Below are 15,087 nucleotides of genomic sequence, written 5' to 3' on the forward strand. Positions count from 1 at the left end.
GTTATGGAACTGAATCATTCTCTGCTGTGATAATGTGTATTAATTTCTTTGCTGCTATGATGGATGAGGCTTATTGTTTTTGTGATCTGGTTCTCTGGTGTCTGAATAAATGGTTTACTTCTTCTACCTTCTATATGGAGAGTGCCTTATATTCTGCGATACAGAACTACATAGGCATATCGACCATTACTGTCTATTGTGGTTATTGCCTTGCTAATACATTTGGCAACTAGGAGGACAGGATCGCAAGGTATAAGATTTCTATTTAGAGGTAGAAGGGCTTTAGAGGAAGAAATGGTTATCCTAGGATGGGATGACGTACCTTACTCCTCCCTAACAAGGGAACGGTTAAATGGAGCCAGGCTTTGTGAAAACTGGAACAAGGTGCTACAGAGGGGAGAACCGAGAGATCTGGAAAAATGTTTGCAAGAAATTAAAGTTAAGCCAGGGAGAGAACTGCCAACAGCATTCTCTTGGACAGGCTGGATTTATATAAAAGCAGGGACAGACTGTCAAGAGAGAAAACTTAGACAGAGAATTGGCTAGCTTGAATGACAATGTTTCTTTCCCACAGCAAGATGGGGAATCTCAGGTGGCAGAACAGATTATTATTCAGGAATAGACTGATTTTGCTGTTAGTTTGGCTACAAGAAAGGGAGCCAAGGAGGTCAAAAGTGCATTTGAGTTTAGCCCAGGCCAAGTCTAGCTGCCGTCTTGTTGCCATGGTGATGTGGAAGCAAATCAGGAGAGAATGATACAATATTAGGAGCTAAGGCACAAAATGATACTTTGTGGCATGATGCTCCTGAGCCTGAAAATGATACAATATCCGACCAGGCTTCTCAAATAGAAGTGCGCCCCATGTTGCGAAGGAGGCAAGAGACCCAAGAAAATAATACAGTATTTCAAGAAGTGTTGGAGGATTTTTTACAGCAGGAAATCACAGATATCTTGAATAGGTTTGCCAAGGAATGGGAGAATTGGTAATATCTTGAATTGTGAGAATCAGTGATGAAGGGGCCACAGGAATATCTGTGGATAATGTGGACTGTACGAAATTCATAAGCATTAGTCAGAATCCTTTTGTACAGCAAGCTTTGGGGGATTATCATCTGCAAGGGGGTAACAGGACAATTAGCCTGTTGGCTTTAGCAGCAGAGGGATGTAACCAAGAGAATCCCACTGATTCTATGGGGTCCAGTGCAGATAGGCCCTGGTATTCACTTAGGAACTGTATGAGAAAGTTAAAGGAGGAGATAATGAAGACTGCTATTATGATGGGAAAAGTAGGTGCATGCTATGATACTTCCTTGGGAGTCTGTCATAGAAATTTAATAGTTAAGACCGCTCCCCCTGCTTATAAACACCTAATTCTGACTCTGCTAATTGGGGAGGTAGGGCACCCTCTTTCAGAGGTGCTAGATAAGATTTCACAATTAAGTGACTTAGGAGACTGGGGAAAAGATAAATTTCCTCAAGACAGAAGAGTGAATAGCCGGCATATGTAACATCAGGATAGAGTGACAAGAAAAGAAATATTTACTGCTCGATTGAGAGCAGGGGTAGATTTTGAAAGAATAGATGGTATTCCAACTAGTGAGCTATACAAAATGTACTGAGACAAGGGGCTTAATAGCAGATGGAAGAAAGACATAAGAACTGCCCCTACAAATCCTACAGATCTTGAACCATTGTATCCAAGTGAGTCACAGCTTCAGGGAGACTAGGAAATAGGCCCAGCCCTAGCTCAGATAAAGAAACACACAGACTGGATTACAGACCCACATAAATCTGACTATATATTGGAAAAATGGATCACATACTGTAAATAGGGAACTGATAGAGATACTGGAGCAGAGGCCTCCCTTATATGTGGAAATCCTGACAAATTTAAGCATGGAACTCCTATTACCATCACAGGACTAGGAGGGGCTAAAATATCAGCCAGACAAGTCAAACTAATGATGAAAATTGGACAACTGCCTAAGAAAGAATATACCATGGTCACTGTACCCATTCCTGAATATATCATTGGAACAGATATATTGAAAGGTATGACTCTGAATTTACCTGAAGGGAGATATCAATTTGCAGTATGGAAGATAGGAATTAATACAGTTTTAGCAGGAAAAATAAAAATGGACCCCATCACTGTACCTGAACCTTCTGAAGAAATTACTTTGAAGCAGTATCGTGTGCCAGGTGGAAAAGATGAAATTGCCAATACTATAAAGGAATATCTTACAGCAGGAATGTTAGTCCCTACAACCACTCGATGGAATAACCCTGTCTGGCCAGTCCAAGAGTCAGAGAGAATGTGGAGAATGACAGTAATTATAGACAACTGAATAAAGTGACTCTTTCCTTGTATGCTGCTGTTCCAGATACTGTTATCTTAATAGAAATGATCCAGAAATATGATGGGACGTCATACACAGTTGTTGATTTAGCCAATGCTTTTCTTGAGGGGGAAAAGAAACCCAGGGATGTAGGGATCCCAAACCAAAGTTCCCAGGGCAAGGCCGCACAGACCCAAGCATTCTTTAAGTCAAGGAGGCAAAGATTTATTACACTTTACAGTGGGCAAGAGTTCTTAAGGAACCTGCAACCATAAAGAGGTGCAGGGGAAATTTTTATAGAAGCTTTTAGGGGATTAAAGGGGGGACACATGTCAGTTAGGTGTTTGGGGTGGGATTAGGGAGTGGTTAAGGCATGGTTAAGGAGTGGTTGGTTCTTAAAGGAACATGCACACTTAGTATCTATTGCACAGGCGTATTACCCAGAGTTTTCTAGGAAATAGCCTACAGGAGGGTTACTAGGGGTGTGGTTTTTACTGTGAAATGTCACTGAATTCACTACCAGTTGGGGCTAAAGGGAATCTCTATATAGTTTCTTATCTAATGTCTTGTTAGACAAAATACTCTGCCTGGGATACATGTTAGAAAGGTCAGTAAATAGTAAATATGGTTATGACTCAGTGTACTAAGGAAGAAGCAGAGATAAGTTGGGGCATGCTGCCCTTTAGCTACAGAGAGACTGCCTGAGACAGAATATGTTTTGAGAACTAGATGTGTTTTGGAATTGGGATTCTGGCACAGGCACCCAAGCAGAGGCTGTTAGAATTAAGATCCAAGCACAAGCACCCCATCACTTTCTTTACTTTTCTTTACTCTAAACGATGCGACCAGTTTGCTTTCATGTGGCAAGGCTGACAATATACTTTTACCCACCTGCCACAGGAATATCTGCATAGCCCAAGTATTTATCACAGGATTGTGGCTGAACATTTGGATGAATTAAAGCTACCTGGTGTACAGCTTACCCACTACATGGATGATATTATGATACAGGGAGAAATGTGAAAGAGTGGAGAAGAGTCTGACGCTATTAAATGAGCATATGAAAAGCAAACGATGGGAAATTAACCCTGCAAAGATTCAAGGGCCAGCTCAAACTGTAAAATTTTGGGGTATACAGTGAAATAAAGGACTGTGAGAAATTCTCCCACAAGCTGGACAAAAGATTCAAGACTCTCCTATCCCTACCAATAAGAAAGAGGCCCAAAAGTTCAGAGGACTATTTGGATATTGGAGACATCACATTCCACATTTGGGACAGACTTTGAAACCCTTATATAAAGTTACTAGGAAAAAGTAAGAATTTGACTGGGAACTTGAACAAAGTAAAGCTTCTGAAGAAGCAAAGGCTGCTATACAATTGGCTCTAGATTTATGGCCTACGCAAAGTGGCCTGGTGGAATTACAAGTGACTGTACAACATGACTACGCAAACTGGACTTTATGGCAAAAACAACAAAGCCGAAGAGTACCTTTAGGATTTTGGTCTAGGTAACTTTGTTCATCTGCAGGTCAATATACACCTTTGAAAAGCAGTTGTTAGCTGCACCCTTGAACAGGAGAGGGCTGTGGTTTGCTCAGGCCCCAAAGCCCCAAGCCCAGCCCTCCCATGACCCACAGGGCTTCATTCACACAAATCCACCCACTATGGGTCCAGGAGGGCCCTCCACAGCCATGTGCCACCTTCCCTTCTGTATTGGCCATCAAGATGGGCTCTTAGCACTTATTCAATCAAGTGCCCTTGAAGAGTTTTGGCCTTTATCTCCTTGATTCAATTAGGTAGCTAAGGTGGGGCTCCAGGTGGGGCCCCTGAAGGGAGGTCTGATTATATCTTGCTCCCAAGTAGGCTCAAAACTCCTAACTATTAGGTGCTAAGTCGATGTGGGCGTGAAGCCCTCAAGGTCCTAGGCGGAGGTGCTAACTCCAGAGCCAATAGTAAGAGCTCAAGTTCCGGTTGCTCAGATGACGTTTGATGACAGCTGAAGAGTGCATAAAAAGAGAAGACAGAGTTATTTGCTCGGGGCTCTCACTCTTGGTGGTGTGCTGATGTGGAGACTCTGGGCAGCTATAGTTAAGAGCCTTCCAGCTTGTAAACCTGGATGTTTGGACTTTGTTAAACTCTGGTAACTATGAGTTGGGATTTGAATCAGACACGGTCTGTCTGTTGATGTTTGTAATTTGTTTGTATTTGCTCTGAAGTTCAGGGTGCTGGCTTTTTCACCTGAGCTAAGTGAATGATATTTGTATGCTGGATTAAAGTAAGATTGTTAACCCCTTAATGTTGCTTTCCTTAGTAAAGCAGATCAAAAGAACCTGGGCTTGCAGCGTTCTGTGAGCTGGTTGTTGTTGGTTTTACACCCCCACAGCAGCTGCTAGCTGAACTGTTGCAACACCTTCAAACAAAATTGAACTCATTATTCAACCCTCATCCCACTCCCAAGCTTTCCTCATCAATCAATGCTCACTGGTACAGTAAGTGGGGGGATGGCTCTTCCAAATCTCAGGAGGAGTCCTTTGTAGTGGTGGCTAATAAGCATCATGTGTCATGCACAGAGTTAGCTTTCTACAAGAAACCATGCCAGAAGCTGTCCCTTTCTCCATGGGGAATTGGGAGATAGCTTATTTATGAAGGTAAAGACTCACTCTTTATATCACTTGGAAGCATCCAAGGAAAACTGTCAGCAAGGAACAATAATCCTAATTTGAGAGGAAGGGGTGAGAAGGGTCAGGACTGGTTATTTCATTGTTATAAGCCTTCCCCTCCCCTCAACTCCTCCTAATTCAGGTGAGGCCCTTGCTCTGGAATGGACAGTCTCAGGGGGTAGCCAAAGGCACAGAGCGAAGTGATTTGTCCATAGACACAAGAAGCCAGGAAGCTCATGAGGCAAGTCTTGAACTCGAGTCTTCCTGACTCAAGGGCTCTTTGTCTACCCTGCCATGTGCATGAAAATGCCAGTGTGTCATGGACATACATGTTGAAATGAAGGGCGATGATGCAGGAACAAACCATCACTGCCAAATATTAAGCTCCTGCAGTACACTGGTTTCTGAGGCATTAGGAAATAACCTTCTGAAATAAGATGGCAAAGAGGCAGTTTCCCTGATGAAAGCCCCCATTCCAGAGCCTGCTAGAGTGATCCATTTCTTTTCTGGAGAGTTCTACTTCTCAGAAAGTTTGTCCTTCTGGAGAATTGAAATCTCCCTCCCTATTACTTCTCTCCACTGATTCTACCTCCACTTTCTGGGAACAGACATAATAAGTCTAATGTCTACACCACGTGCCAGAGCATGAAATATGTGGAGACGGTGATTGTGTTCCCCTCCCCCAACGCCCACCCACCAGGCTTTCATTCTCCAGGGCTGTCATGAAGATCAAACGAGATGACAGAGCTGTACCTACCCATGGCCACATGCTCTGGAGTTTTTAAAATGTGCTTTACAAACAATCACCTGACAAGGCACACAGATAACATTCAAATTTCAGACTGGCCATTTTGTAAAATAAAATGTCTGTTTATAATAACAACGCTACAAAATGACTCTATTTACCTTGTAAAGGACTGGCAATGGGGAAGAAGTTTTCATAGAGGTGTAATTTATTAACTTGTCAAGTTTGTCACCACAAGATGAAAGGCCCAACATAAGGCCTATATCGAAGTGGTATCCAAAGGCTACCAAAGGGAGGGCGTTTCAAGTCTACCAAATCCTGGACCCTCCCTATGTCTCTCACCTTATCTCTATTTCAACAGCTGCTTTGAGCCTGATTTTTCTCATTGGTTGCACTGGTGGCCTCAAACTGTGTTTGTCCCAAGATACCTACTGGGCATATGGCTCTATCCACAACATTCCCAAATGCCTGGTCTAACCCTCTTCCAGAATATGCATATAATGATGCACTTTCTACTTAAGATTTTTGTATCTGCAAAGTGCCAACTTCTCCAGTAAAGATCAATGACCTGACGCTGCTTGCATCTGGATATCTACATGTACATTAAGCTCTGTGGAGAGAGATGCTATAGCCAGATGAGCAAGAAATTTCCAGGAGGTTTCAGAAGAGTTTCAGAAGAGGAAGATGGGACCACTAGCTAAGACCTCCATTTCCCAAACATTAGGATTCCGGCCAACTCACCTCCCTATCCAGGTCAGAGTTTCTACGCAGAATCTCAAGGAGAAGCTGTGAATGCTTTCAAGTCAAGGCTAAGTGGTACCCCACCAAAGAGCATGCCTAAAGGACATTTTCCCTGGCAATGGAAAAAAGCTATTGAGAAGATAAGGAAACTGCCAGAAGATGCTTTTACTCCCAAAGTCAAGGAACTGAGATAGCTTTTCAGGAAAAGAGGAAATTCTCACTCACCTGGGCCTTGGCATGGAGGCCGACGGTGGCCATATCCACCTCTTCTAATGCAAGGACAAAAATCTTAGGAAGACACAGCTAGGAGAAAAGAAAAGGGGTATGAAAGAGCAGCAGCTTCAGACTTCCCAGGCAGAGAGTGCCCCCCACCCAGAAGACCAAATGTGCTGCAGCAGCACCTGGACCTTGGGCTGAGACAACACTGAGTTCCAGGGGACGGAGCTTTGGGAACCACAGCACAGGACCTGAACTGTGTTCTAAGTGATCTGAGCAAATGGGCTCTACCCAGCACAGGCTACACATGCCCATGTGGGCCCTCATGAAATCCTGAGGCTGGCATTCATCAGCAGAGACAACCAGGAGACAGCATGGCCCCAAAGAAGAGAGTCGTGAGAAGACCCATGCCCGCCCCACCACCTGTACAGAGGAGGGAGGCCCGGAAGTGGCCTTTTTCAATGCACTGATCAATTCTGTGTCTTTTTAAAAGTATTACTTGTTAGGAAGAATGGCCCTCTGGGATGGGGAAGAGGGAAAGATACTGGAAGAAACTGTGGTGATACAAAAAGAATATCAGTAAAACTCATTAAAAATAAGCATTGTGCATAATGAATTTTACAAAATAAAGACAACATAGTTAAAAAATAAAAGTGGTTGGGGAGAGAAGGCACTAGCAGTTATGGGGGAGGGGATGGGAACAGAAAAAGCTTGGATCCATGGTGGTACATGAGTGGCATCTGGGAGGAAGTGAAAGATTCCATGAGCAGAGGTGAGGGCAGGGCCTTCCAGGCATGAGGGAGTCAGAAACAAAGAAGCCCTGCGTGGCCAGACTGTAGTGTTGTAGAATAAGGCTGCAAGGTCAGAGTGGGGCTAGGCTGTGAAGGACTTTACAAAGGAGCTGATCTTTTCATTCTAGAGCAGGGTTCTTACTATTTTTAGGATAATAGACTCTGCCAAAACTAATGGAGCCTTTGTCAGAACAATGTTTTTTAAATCTAATCATCATAACTAGCATTTTACAAATATGATCTCACTGCACCCTCACAGGAGCCCTGAGAAGTAGGCGCCGTTGTTATCCTCATTCTACAGACTGAAGCAGAGGACCGGAAGTCACTTGTCCAGGGTTCAGATGCTCCTGACTTCAAGTACTAAGATCTCACTCATTTTGCACAATAAGATGACAAAGGAAACCTGAGATAGAGATACAGTCATCCAAACATTTAAAAAGCAAGTTCCTCACCGCAGGTTAAAAGCCCTGGAGCTGGAGAAAACTGGGAGGCCGTGGGATTTATCGGCCACACGTTCCCACCAGTGTTTGAGGACAATCCCTTTGGCCATTTTTGAGGCAGGAAGGAGGCCCTGAGAGAAGACAAGTGCCTGGAAAGGTACCTGTGGGAGGAGGGAGAGGGCTAGCTGTGAGAGCTGACCTGAAGAGACAGACAGAGTAAGGGGTGCCAAGTGACTGGCCACATGGGAGGGAAGGAGGCCCTCGGGAGCCTCATCCATGCTCCCCAGGTCTAACTGTGCCAGCTACTCAGACAGCATGGAGGCTGCCAGGATCCAGTGGGAGCCCTTCCTGACCTTTCTAGGCTGGTGCCCTTCATGAGCCTATGGACCAGCCCAATGGGCTGCACAAGGCCCTCCATCCTCTATCCCATGCTTGGAAAGCTCTCCCTCCTCCTGGTTGCCTCTTGGTGACCTTGGAGGCTGGTCCCTCTTCCTCAGATCATCCTGTTGGTCACACTGCTGAGGCCCAAGCTGACCATGAAAAGCGCCTTCACACACTTTTCCTCCAGAAGAACCAGATCCTCCTTTGTCAGCAACTACAGTACTGGCTTCCTCCTTTGGCCCCTCTCCACTTCCTTCCACGGGGGGGGGGGTGCCCAGAACTGAAGGCAGCGCAGAGCCCAGAGGGGTCCCCCGGGCTTGTCGAGTCCCCTCTCCTGGCAGCCCCAGGGGCCATGAAAGTGCATTTTGGGGCAGCTCCCAACAAAGGCCCGAGTGCAAAACTCTTCGTGAGTGCAGTCCATGCCCTCAGTCCTCCTCTGGCCCCCATGCCTGTCTCTGACCTTGGTGCCAGCCATACCAGCAGAGACACAACGCCTGTTCGCTATCCGAGGACCAGCTCGGATCTGGCCCTGTGTGATGCCAGGCCTCAGTTTCCCTATCTGTAAAAGGAAGGGTTTTCAGCCGATGATCCCAGCTGGCCTGATTTCAAGTCCATTCACCAAGCAGTGATGGGGTGACCAACTGGCCAGGAAAGGCCATGGGGCGGCATAGGGCCGGGTGTGTCCAGCAGCTGCCCTCTGCCTCGGGGAGGACCCTGGACCCTCTCTCCTCTCTGGGCTGTGCCTCCCGGCCCCTCGCCGGCCCTCAGACCCCCCTCCTGAGCAAGGGGTGATTTCTGTGCCCCGCACACCCCAAGCGCCTCATAAATGCTGGCTGACTTCCACATGCGGCTCTGCATTTACGCTCCTGCGGGTGGAGGCCCAGCATACCGGGCAAACCTCAGTTTCCTCATCTGTAAAATGGTAGCTACGGCTGGCAGAGAGCAAGAAGTGCTTCGTCAACACGTAGGCGCTACAAAAGAACCTGGGGGCCGGCGCGGCAGGTCCCTTCCCACGCCCCCTTCCCACCTCGGGGCCTCCCTTTGCCCAGCGGGGAAGGGTGAGGGGGCGGTGGAACTCAGAGCCTCAGCCGGAGCTCCATCGCCGCGCATGCGCACTCCGCCCCAGGAGTGACGTCCCAGAGAGCTGGGATGGTTGCCATGGAGACGTTGAAAACGAGCGCGCGCCGCCACCTCCGTTCCATTCAGGACTCAGCTCCCGCCGGCCTCAGGGCTCGCAGGTGCTCCACCACATAAAAGCGAGAAGGAGGGAAGAGGGAAGAGGGGCGGGACTCACCTCCGGGGCTGGGCAAAAAATGCACCAGGAACTAGAGCTATGTAGCGGTAGACCCAAAGCGCCCCAGGCCACGGCGCCTGACGCGCAGACTCGTTCCCAGAGGCCTCCGCGGCGGCCCTCACGAATGCGCCTGCTCAGTAAGCCCTGGGCCTGACACCGCCCCCGGGGCACTCTGGGTAATGTAGTCCGCTTCGCCCCGAGCTAGAGCTGAAGGTGGGCAGGCCCTGTGAGCGGTCCGGAGGGTTGGGACCGGAGCGCCTCGCGATGACGGAGGTCTGGGCCGGCGCCGTCCGGAGGAGCCTGGGAAATGTAGTTTGGGGTGAGGGGGCGGGTGCAAGGGAGGAGATGCGCGCGCAGCTCTGTCCCCGCGACCAGAGGAGTGCCTGTCTCTGGACCCGGAGGTTGTTCGGTCCTAGAGGTGAGTCCGCGACGCCCCCCTACCCCGGTCCGAACCGAGCTCGGGTCTGAGTGGGAGGTTCTGAGGTGGAGGTGGCTAGGGAGGTTTGCTCGTGGTCACCATAGTAACCGACCCCCCCGCGTGACGTCATTCCTCGAGATGGGAGGGGTGTCACCATGGTAACCTCCCGCCCACTAGAATCCTGTGACGTCATACCGCGGCGCTGGGTTGGGATACGTGGCAGGAGGCCTCATTTTACAGATGGGGAAACTGAGGCACAGAGCGTCCAAGACTCTTGACCAGGGCCTCACAGCTGGTGAGCGTCTGAGGTGGGATTTGAACTCGAGTCTCCTAGATTCCAAGTTTATCCATTGCCTTAGAATATAAGCGTGTGGAGGGCAGGAGGTGTTTGCTTCTCTTTTAGCCTGTGATAGGCACTTCATCCATGTTGATGGATTGATAGACAGACTTAGAGCTGGAGGAGATCCACATTTGCCCAGCCTCCACATTTTTAGAGATAGAGAAACAGGCTCGAGAGGCCAAGTGTGTGCCCTTGTCTGCCTCTGTGTCTGTAGACTCCTTTGGGTGCTTCCTGGCCGGGGAGCTGCTGCTGCCTGAAGAGCTGCCACACCTGGCTGGTGCCCCTGCCCTGTCATCAATCAGCTGCAGCCTGCACCTGTCCTTCCTGCATGAGAGAAGGTCAGCCCTTCTCTGCCACCCGGGGCCCTCCCCGGGGGCTGGCCCTGCGTCTGCACTGGACAGACGTCCAGGCTCCGAGGAACCGCCTGCCTTCCTCCCTCCTCCCTCTCCCCTCTCAGGACTCACAATAATGTCACAGGGATGGACAGTGAGGGGCTAGAGGACAGCCAGCCCCATCTGTGTCCCAGCTCTGTAGGACTGGGGGCCAAGCTGGATGGGTCCTTGGGCTCTACAGATCCAGAAGGACAAGGGAGGTGTCCTCCAGAGTCACTGAACTAGAGGAATCTCATTTGGGAAATTTCTGTTTCCGCGACAGATTGTGCGTTTACTTTCCACAGGCAGTCTGCACTGCAGCCACACTTAGCGAGCAAAAATAACGCCCAGAAAATGAATGAGTAACGACTTCCCTGACTGTAGCCCTTCAGGAGATGCAGCCACTCTGTGTCTCTGTCCTTGCTTATGTTTACCTGTCTGCCCCTGTGCACAGTGCCCGGTGGGCTCGTTCATAAATGCTTATTGGTGATGGTGATGAAGAGGATAATGATGTGACTCAGCTCCGTGAGGCATGTTGTTAGGAAAGTGGTTCCGGGGTCAACGTCCCGTTTTACAGAGGGACAAGCGACCCGGAGGTCGGAGCACTTGTCAGGGCTGCCCAGCTAGCAGGCCGTCAGACTGGTTCAATGCAGCTAGATTGGGCGAGGCACAGAAGAGGTCTGACAGAAATGCAAAGCTGAATCAGAGGGAGGCAGAGTTGGTCGGAGATCTGGTGGCTCAAGGTCTTCACTTTCATGCCCGGCCTGGGCCGAAGCAAAGAGGCGTTTAGGGTGGGCAGGCTGGCTTGGATTGAGTGGAGAGTCCCGGCTGGGAAGGCACAAGCGTTCAGAGGAGGGACGGTGGGTGGGTCATGACGGCTAGCAATTCTATAAGTGCTTTACGATTTACAAAGCGTTTTACAAATATTGTCTCTTTTAGACCCCACAACAACTCTGGGAGGTAGTGCTGTTACTACTCCCAATTTACAGATGAGGAAACCGAGGCAGACTTGTCCAAGCTGGACTTGAACTCAGGTCTTCCTGGCCACTTGGCTGCCTGTAATGAACACACAGTGTGTGTGTGTGTGTGTGTATACATACATAGTACATACACAAACACGCAGTGCATGCATGTACCGGCCTCCATTTAGAGGGTGTTTGAGGTCCGCAAGTTTCTCTGGGGTGGAACAAAGGGGAAAATCAGGCCAAAGGAGCACTGTGTGGATGTGGCCGCCCTCCTTCCCTGCCATTAACCATCTCTGGCCCTCTTTTCTTCTTTCAGGGCCCCTTGGTCCGGATGCAGTTGTAGGAGGACATGGTGAGGCCGGCCGGCAGGGCCATCAGGTGACTCTTTCGTCCTGTCCCGACCCGAGAAGCCGAGGAGACGGAGCCCGAGCAGCGTGAGCCGCGGGCCCCGGCCCCCTCCAAGGAGCCGGCCGCCGGGGCCCCGGCCGCATCCGTGATGCAGATGCACTGCCAGTGCCACCTGTGCGTGAGCACGTTCCAGGCCCAGATGAGCCTGAGCGTGCACTTCAAGGAGCACTATGCCCCGAAGATCTACGAGTGCGCTGAGTGCCAGAAGACCTTCAAGCAGAAGGGCAGCCTGACTGTCCACGAGCGGATGCACACGGGGGAGAAGCCCTACGTGTGCCTGGACTGCGGTAAATGCTTCCGCAACGGAGGCAACCTCACGGTGCACCGGCGCGTCCACACGGGCGAGCAGCCGTACAAGTGTGACGCCTGTGGCACCGGCTTCAGCCAGAAGGGCAGCCTCGTGGTGCACCTGCGCATCCACACGGGACAGAAACCGTACGAGTGCACGCAGTGTGGGAAGCGGTTCAGCACCCGCGGGAACCTGGTCAAGCACCTCCGCGTGCACACGGGAGACCGGCCGTACAAGTGCAGCCAGTGCGAGAAGACGTTCACGCAGAGGGGCAGCCTGACCGTGCACATGCGGAGCTGCGCCAAGGCCGCCCACCTCGCCTGCTGTGTGCCCGACGGCTGCTTCCCGTAACTTGGCTTGTTTCGCTTTCCTTCGCCCCTTCAACCGCAACGGCCACTTTCCTTCGCCCTCTCAACCGCAAGGACCGCCGAACAACATGCCCCCAGACCCAGACGGGCAGCTTGTTTTCCTTTGCTTTTACCGATCTCAACGTGCTTGAGGTCACAGGGAGGCTATTTAGTTCCCATTTTATTTTGTGCCATATCACCCTGTTTGCTCTGTTCTTTGGTGTCTTTTTAGGATATGAATCAGCTTTAAATAATCCCTTCTGCAGGTAATGTCTTTTCTTGTCGACAAAACTCAAAAGAACACCGAGTTCCGAGCAATGATTATTGTATCTTGAGTGCAAAGACGGCTTGAGTTGTGATGCCAGTTTGTCTTATCAAAGGAGACTTGGACTGGAGGTGCATTTGGCTGATTCTGTCATTAGCCAGGTTGAATTTCTGCCATCATTAAAAACAAAGTACCCTTACAAGTACCCTCCTTAACATCTGATGTAGGCCTCTGTTGAATACACTAGTAGATTATGAATTACTGTCCACAATACTGCCAATCCGGTAATGGACTTTGAAGTTTTCTTTGCCAACATTTCTTTACCGTATGTAAAAAGTATCTTCTTTTTGTATATTACCTTTTACCGTTTATTTCTCGAAGTTAAAGTATTCACATGGGATCATCCTGCAGTAACATGTTCAAAGATAACTTTAGTGAGCTACCAAACCAGGTGTGTCCGACAAAAGGTCCCACCCTACAAGCGATCAACATCTTTCTGTCTTGGCAATCTTTAGTTGGAACTTGACATATTGACACTATCATTAAGGCATTTATGTAACTTAGGAACAATATCTTTGGGGCGCTGGCCCCATCCATCTATCAATATTTGTAATTCCAAAAGAATTTTTGAGCTCTTGGTGACTTAGTACAAAATCCTGATGTCACAAAATATTTGTTGCCTGGATAAACATTACAATAAAGTGCCTAATTTGTAGGTGTTCAAACCATGGTACTTGAATATTCATTGTTTTTTTTTCCTGTTCTTAATGAGCATGGCACCATTCCAACTGTCTGACAAGGTGAAACAAATTCATCCTCTAGATTTTTGAGGCATATAGGTTTTATGCTCAAGCTGATACATTTATGTTTAGGATGACTTTTTTGACATGAATTTGTTTCTCAATCTGTCCCATACTTGTAATGAAGGTTTGAGGAATGGATTTGATGCTATCCAAACATATAGATACGGTTCGCGTCTATGATTTCACTGGTTGGGGCTCTGGATGAGAAAGCTCCATCAGTGCCCTTAGGCTGCACCTTCTCAACAACTTAAGAGTATTGGAAGTTATATATCGGACTCTGAGAAGTAAGGTGACATCCCCAGGGTCACAGAGCAGGACTTGAACGCAGGTCTTCCTGGCTTGGAGTCTGGCTCTCTCTCCATTAAATGTGGCTACCTTTCTTCCCACACAAGTCCTTCCTTTAGTTATCTTCATTCTGACCCCTCTAGGGCAAGAAAGAATTCTTAGTATGAGGTCTGGGATTAAAAAAAATGATAACTGCATTTAAATATGGTTGGGTTCCTCTGTATTTTATGTATTAAAAACATTCTGAGAAGGAGGAAAGAGCAAAAGCAGGGATCCCTGCTTGAAGGAGAAGAAATGGTTCCTGTGGCTGACCAGTTGGAGAGATTTATCTCCCTTCCTTTCACGTTTCCTCCCTCAGCCAGTGAGGAATGTGGCATCCTCATCGATTCTTGTCTTAAGTCCTTCCTTCAATGGAGGGAATGTACACACCAAGGAGATGACAGATCTATGGCATCTGAGAACAGAGGGAGGATCCTAGAGCACAGAGGGAAGAGTTTAGAGTCAGAGCAGGAATTAAATCTTACCTCTGACACTGAATAGCTGTCAGACAGACTCTATGCATTTAATAGAGCACACCATAGACCTAAAATCTGGGTTTCCCCCTTTACTTTCTCTGAGAGTCATCTCCTATTCTCTGTTGATATTGTAGGCCTTTTTCTACTCCATATAGAATAAACAACTGTTTTTTTTTTTGGCCAGATTAGTTGGGGCAATATAAACACCAATTATATTAATGCAATTATTATATAATAATTATTAATAATTATCTGAAATTTTGCCACTAATATTAGGAAGTTTGATCAGTGCTAGGCTGTAGCTTTTTTAATTTGATAAAATAATTTTTTTTATAATTAAGAGCAAATTGGAGAATGAAGGCAACATATTCTAATAGTCTTTCCAAGATTTCACATGGGGCTAAGTACAGTATGGGGAATGAACAGAGTAAGGTCAATCAATCAATATTTAAATGCCTCCTTTGTGCCAAACT

At 48.0% G+C, this 15,087-nt stretch overlaps 1 protein-coding gene across 1 annotated transcript; it reads left to right on the forward strand.

Moving 5' to 3' along the window:
- Positions 1-12,087: 12,087 nt before the first annotated feature.
- On the forward strand, positions 12,088-13,741 carry LOC118842822 (zinc finger protein 32-like; the record flags this gene model as incomplete). The annotated part of the gene is made up of 1 exon (XM_036750135.1): positions 12,088-13,741. A coding segment is annotated over one exon (663 nt), but the record flags the coding sequence as incomplete, so codon positions are not given.
- Positions 13,742-15,087: the final 1,346 nt, after the last annotated feature.

This window comes from Trichosurus vulpecula, chromosome 3 (genome assembly GCF_011100635.1).
Source record: "Trichosurus vulpecula isolate mTriVul1 chromosome 3, mTriVul1.pri, whole genome shotgun sequence".
Lineage (NCBI taxonomy): Eukaryota > Metazoa > Chordata > Mammalia > Diprotodontia > Phalangeridae > Trichosurus > Trichosurus vulpecula.